Source organism: Aethina tumida, chromosome 7, assembly GCF_024364675.1.
Source record: "Aethina tumida isolate Nest 87 chromosome 7, icAetTumi1.1, whole genome shotgun sequence".
NCBI lineage: Eukaryota > Metazoa > Arthropoda > Insecta > Coleoptera > Nitidulidae > Aethina > Aethina tumida.
Window position 1 is genome coordinate 3,540,488 of NC_065441.1, and position 6,514 is coordinate 3,547,001.

The 6,514-nt window shown below is 32.5% G+C and overlaps 1 protein-coding gene and 1 long non-coding RNA gene across 2 annotated transcripts; one reads left to right on the forward strand and one right to left on the reverse strand.

Annotated features, from left to right (window-relative positions):
* Nucleotides 1–3,629: 3,629 nt before the first annotated feature.
* On the reverse strand, nucleotides 3,630–4,903 carry LOC109601260 (TLC domain-containing protein 5-like). The gene has a single exon (XM_020017482.2). The coding sequence runs from the start codon at nucleotides 4,478–4,480 to the stop codon at nucleotides 3,761–3,763; it is 720 nt and encodes a 239-aa protein (XP_019873041.2). The 5' UTR covers nucleotides 4,481–4,903; the 3' UTR covers nucleotides 3,630–3,760.
* A 414-nt stretch (nucleotides 4,904–5,317) lies between these two features.
* LOC126266266 (uncharacterized) lies at nucleotides 5,318–5,718 on the forward strand. The gene is made up of 2 exons (XR_007548700.1): nucleotides 5,318–5,406; nucleotides 5,459–5,718. It is a non-coding gene; the product is annotated as an uncharacterized LOC126266266 (long non-coding RNA).
* Nucleotides 5,719–6,514: the final 796 nt, after the last annotated feature.

Consider the following 6,514-nt stretch of genomic DNA (forward strand, 5'->3'; position numbering starts at 1 on the left):
CAGTCCCCAAGAAAATACATCTGTTGTTCAGCAACCCATTTCGGTTAACAAATACGAGATGGACACATCTGATGAACCTTTAAATTTGACTGTTCAGAAGCAAAAACACATCGATCCTAATTATAATGAAAGGCTTGAAAGAATTAATTACTTTAAAGGTAAACTTGAAGAGTTACGTGCATCGTATGTGAATGGCGTGAAAAAAGGATGGGACGAAAAGAATAAAGACCTATTGGGTAGGTACACTTTGGGGCCACGGGAACCAGGGTGTCATGGTGTTACTCAAAGATATTTGAGTTTCGATCAGAAGTATACTCCGTGTCTTGGACCCGTGCAGATGAATGTACTGAAAGATTTTTATACATCGCATGTGACTGAAAACGACTCTGATGATGAGTCGTAATTGTTGTATATTTTATAAGTTGTAATTTTTGAGCATAAATATTGTAAAAAGTGTAAAATATGATTTGTATAATAAATTATTCTATAAACTTTAGTATTTAATACAGACGAGCTGCAACTTGTCATTAACGTTCTGAAAAGAACCAGACTATACTGAAATTGAGTTTTTAGCCATTTAACAAATGTGTTCAAGAACTGCAAAAGAATCAAGTTGATGAGTCGGAATTAATGTGTTCAAAATAGGTTTTCAACGTTCCATCAGTCAAGAATGTTAAAGTACGTACCAGAATAATAAGTCAGAGGAATTTCTGCCATGGAGTACCCACATACTCTTAATACTACCAGTAAAAAGAGTCACACTAATTTGGATAGACACGGCACCGGTACCTTTTTGAAAAGTCGTTGGGCTCCGAGTTGGAAGAGAGTTTCAGTAGGATGACTGATATGTAGATTTGTATAATAAACTATTGTATAAACTTAGTATTTTTTATTTTTGGCACTTGTAAATCCAACAACGTAAAAATATCGAAAAGGGAACCGGATGTAACCGGAAAGTTAAAAAACTCTTCTCTCTACATGCTATTTACCTACACCATATCTCATTTTGATATGTCGAGTGTCTTAGAAGTTGTTTTGTCTATTATTTGTTGTAATAATAATATAATTACAATAAATAATAGACAACTTCTAAGACACTCGACATATCAATTCTCATAAAGTATATAGTTTAGAGAGTAAATATATATATTGTGGGAATTCACGATTTTTTGGTGTTAACCAAAGAAATGCTAATTAGAAAATACAATGGAATGGAAAATAATTATTCTTTTGATTGTATTTATATTTATAAATACAATCAAAAATTAATATTAAATATATTTATGTAAATTTTATGGTTTTTGATGTAATTCAAATATCTCTCATAATCATCATCATATCATTAATGGTCATTTGATAACAATTTCTTTACAGAAATTCAGTTGATGTCTGACTACTCTTATTGATTCTTCTGATTCATTGTTTTGTAGAACGTTTCTTATTATAACTGTTTGTTTCATTTTTCGGGAGCAGTTAAGTGTAAGTCCACAGTAAAATAATATAAATTCTAATAATAAATACTGCCACAAAACGTTTGATATTTCTTGGCTAACCACTAGACTAACTAATAAAAAATAAATTTTTATAATTTGTGTAACTTTGTCTACCTTATTCTGGAAAAAATACTTCTTGAAGTATTGGAAAATATATCCAATACATCTACCTGTTATATATAAAAACATATAAATGTTAAAATTATTTCCACTATAATCTTTAAGATCCTTTATTAATTACTAATTATTAAATACAATTACATTGCATCCTATCACATTTTGTAACAATTAACGACATATTAATAATATTTTTTGTTGGCCAAAATAGTCATCCTGCTGATACTGTCCTCCAACTCGGAGAGATCAGTCTTCACATCGCCCAGGGACTTCTCAATCTTCTTGTAAGGTTGAGGTACCGATGCAGTTTTGTTGAGACATCTATCCAAATTCGTGTGGCTCTTTTTAGTAGCAGTATTAAGAGCCAATCTGCTTGCCCTCCATTGCAAAAATTCCTCTGACCTCTTATTCTGGTACGCACTTTGACTGTCTTGACTGATGGAACGTTGGGAACCCATGGAACTCCTAGAGCACAACGATTCCATGCTGGTGCGGCTCATCAACTTGATTCTTTTGCAATTGGGTGCATGCTCCTGACAGTTTGGATGTGACCTACGTTGTTGTTGCGATTTCGGTAAAGGCTTCTTGAACACACTATTTTGTTGAACGTAGCTGTCGTAACTATTATCGGAATTGAATGAAGAAGTACTTGACAAGCTTTTGTTAGGCGGTGTGTATTTAGGAACACTTGATCGTGAATTGTAGAAGTTTTCGTTGACGTAATCTCGTGTTCCAACAGAGCGATTCTCCTTGTTATCAATTCTTCTAGTCGCCCTTACAGGCACAGCTTTCGAGTTAGGTGTTGATGAATTGCCCTTAAGAACATTTTTGGGTTTGTGGAGGTTTTCCTGTGATGAAACCCGTTCCCAATGCAACTGCGACAGAGTTTTTCTTTGAGTTTCTTCTTGTTCCTCTTTGCAAGTTTTCAACATGTGCACAGCTAAAATCCTTAACTCATTTTCGGTCAAGTATGGTCTGGTTCTTTTCAGAACGTTCATGGCAAGTTGAAGCTCGTCTGTACCTCTTGATGACATTTTATTTTTCTAGTTATGGGTGATGTTTGGCTTTTCTTTCGTAAGTGTCGTTTTGGGCACAATTTAGTGGAGTTATATATTTCATTCAGGTCATAAAATTAGATATTACTACATGTCTTGTGTTATGATAGGTATAAACGTAATTTAATAAAATACACTTATATTTAAAAACCAGGTATATTGGTAAAGCCCAAGATTTATTATATTCCAGAAGCAATTAAATGTTAATTAAAAGTGCAGAAAGTACAAGTAAAAACTAGGTAATGATTGTTAATTAGAATTTAATTCATGTCCCAGGTTTTATTCATATCACGTTATAATCAATTACAATTCTAATGACACAGTGTCACAATAACTTAATGGAATATCGAAAGCTTTTATCCACCATAATTTTTTTAATTCGAATAATTCTCTCGGAGCGACAAATTACACGTGATAATAAAAGGGACGGTGGACGTAATGTATTCGGGAAAGCTAATTAAAAAAACGTATTTTGCGGTAATTCCCGTAAATGGAAGTTGACAATACAAAATATAATTATTCCCTCTGTCCGTGACAGTCAATTCAATTTCAAATCTAAATTGTTAATCGCTGACCGTGCATTTTATAACGCCAGATATAATTTAAATGTCATTTATTGCGTATGTGTACTAAAGCACGTAACTAAACATCTCATAAATATTAATATAAATTATTTTTGTTGATTCGACGAATATTTAATTTTTATAACACTTGTAAAACAGCGGTAATAAAAATAGTTATTTTTTTATATTAACGAAATTGTTTAAAATACTGTAAACTTTATTTAAAAAACTTTATGTGTTTAGAGATTAATTTCCATTTGGACATTTCAAAACACTGGTACTTTATGTTTTTAGAGATTAATTTCTATTTGGACATTTCAAAAAAGTGCTACAAAATTGACAAAATAGTGTGAATCATTCATATTTAAGTTTTTAAGATGAGCTTATTTAACAACAAAGGTTAATTCCAAAATTTATTAATTTATATACGTACACATAGGATAGTTTCGCCTTTGTTGTAAACATTTACATACGTAATACACAATAAAACGTAGATGTTTTACTAGTTACGGACCAAACTTAACATTACGTATCATGTGTCTTTGTTGGAGTCCTCTTCAACCACGTACTTCTTCTTAACATATGCCAGAATATTTATCATAAACATCCAGGACATAACGTAGATCGCCATTGCCAAAAACAAAAACTCCAAATCGTTCTGCGTTTGAGTAAACACCAAAAACATAAAATAAGTACCAATAAATATCCTGACAACAACGAATGTGACAAAGAAGGCAAACTCCGTCGCCGTATGTAATTTAGAAGGATACAGCCCCGCACTTCGAATGAACCATCTGGTTTGCAACAACGGATTGGTAATCTCCATGGTACCCAACGAGCACATCGCTTGCGGTCCGGCCGTATTTTTGAACAGCATCCTCGCCAACGCACAAATACTGTATATGTGGTGGGTCAGCATCAGCTTCGTCTCCGAACCAAACAGGACGCTCCATAGTAAATCGAAAATGAAGTAACCCAGACTCATCACCATCACTCTTTTGTGGCTGCAAGTCGTTTGGAGTTCCGGATAAATGAACGGAGTGCCGGGCATCAAACACTCGCGTACCCCGAGATAAGCCATTATCAAGCCGTGGACGAAGGTTAGAATTCTGCAGGTGAACTCCTGCGGTTTGTTAGGGAGCAGCAGGCGCAGGATTCCGTACGATGTGCACCAGAAGGCCGTACTGGCGATTATGACCTCGTACGAGTCGTACTGGATGGTGCTTTTTGGATGGAATTTTGATGGTTTCATTGTGTTAAGGCATTTTTATATTCACTGTCACTTTTATGCTGATACACGTCACTTTTTGATATTTACTGTTTATATTAAAAGTTTATTTTTATATATTATACATAATCAACGTTTTGCAGTAACTACTAATATTGTGGCTAGCAGATATGGTACTGTTATATGATAACGTTGAATTTTACTGGTTTTCTAATTTGCCTTTTATTATCTGTTATATTAAAATAAATAAAGTTTAATCATTATGCAAATGAGGCGAATACCATTTTCCTCTCTTAATAATTTGAGTCATATTTAATAAACAATTAAAATTTATATAGATACATTGTTTTTTGATATTGTCACATTCGGTCATGCGAATGTCATTTCGACATTAAAGAAAATAAGTCAGCGGTCTTACGTACTTTTCAGGTTGTATTATAATAAATAAAGTAAGTTTAGTTTCATAATTATCTAATTTATCTACTAATATAATTGTTTACAGATAATGCCACGTCCAGATTTTGAAACCGAGATGGCAGCTTCAACACTTATTACATACAAAAAATCAAGGAAAAGTACTAAGAAATATGTTTTTATTAAAATATGGAAATTTACAGTCAATTTCTGTGACATGTTAGGATTACTGGACATATTACCTTGTGGCACAATACATTCGATTAAGCCATATATTAATTACGGCATCAATATTGAAAAATTGTAAAAATGTAACATTTTTGACTGAATAAATGTATATAAGTTTTTAGATTCAAATATTTGTTTTAATTTTATGTTTGGGTCAAGAAAATTTTCTCCCAAGTTTTAAACCAAAATCTATATTTAAGAGTTATTGTTGTGTTTATTTGTTGCTTAGTTACGAATTTGACAAATTTATTTAAATCAGTCAAGTATTGGCAGTCAATTTTTACACCCGACTTTTTATTAAAGAAACTGTAAGTATTTTTATAATTTCTTAATTAAAACACTTATATATGTAATTTTCAGATAATGTCTGGTTACAAGGGAAATAAACAAGTTAATGATACAGTAGTCTGCAAAAAATCAAAAAAGTTAACCAAAAAGCGTGTGTTCATTAAGATATGGAAGTTCGCAGTTAATTTCTGCGACATTTTAGGCTTGTTGGATATATTACCCTGTGGTACTATACATTCAATTAAGCCCTACATCAACTATGGCATTTCTATTAAAATACGTTAATATTTAATACATAATATTTTACTGTATGTAATAAAGTTCCATTTGAACATGTTGGTTTTTATGTTAAGTTAATAGATTTGAATTTACACGTAAGTACTAACCTAACTTAAACTTATCTTGAACTAACACAATTGTCAAAGTTATGTCATTAAATTGACTTGTTAATTAATCATTTGAATACAATTGATTTAACCATTCTATGCTTTCATTTTTGTCATTCACAATTAAAGAGACTTGTGTCAAATAACTTTCTTTGTCCCAATCATGTAAATTTTTAATCAATCACCGAACAGAAATTCATTACCCGCCCATTAAATATATGCAAGCCGATAGACAAAGTTTGATCCTTATCCTCCCAAAACTGTTTCCATGCAAATCTACGCGAATCAAGAACTCAATGAGTAGTTTGCATAATACATGTCTTAGTTTGGCGAGACTTGGTGCAACTTTGAGCCTCTGATCGCTCTACTTCAGACATTGGAATCATTAATTCATCTTACATGCGCCATTGTTCTAAACGTGCGGGAGTTTAAAGACCTCGAATACAATCGGTATTTATGTGTGCGGACTATTGGAAATGCAAACTGCAGTTTATAATTATCACCGGCGCATCCGCCAAAACTATAAAACTTTATATACGTCGTCGTATTTAAGTCAAGTTTGGTGAAATATCGTCGCGAAAAGACACTTTTAAATTTCTAAAAAATAAACAAACTAGAAGTTTTCCAATAGGGTCGGTTCATTTAACACGGGAAGTTTTGTTTTCAAACTGCTGAACAGTGCACGCTACATTTTAGCGCACACATAATGTGATAGATATGTTTTTCGGTTGTGCAAAAATAA

Coding starts and splice junctions, on each gene's coding strand:
- LOC109601260 (XM_020017482.2), bottom strand. CDS start 4,480: ATGAAACCATCAAAATTCCATCCAAAAAGCACCATCCAGTACGACTCG.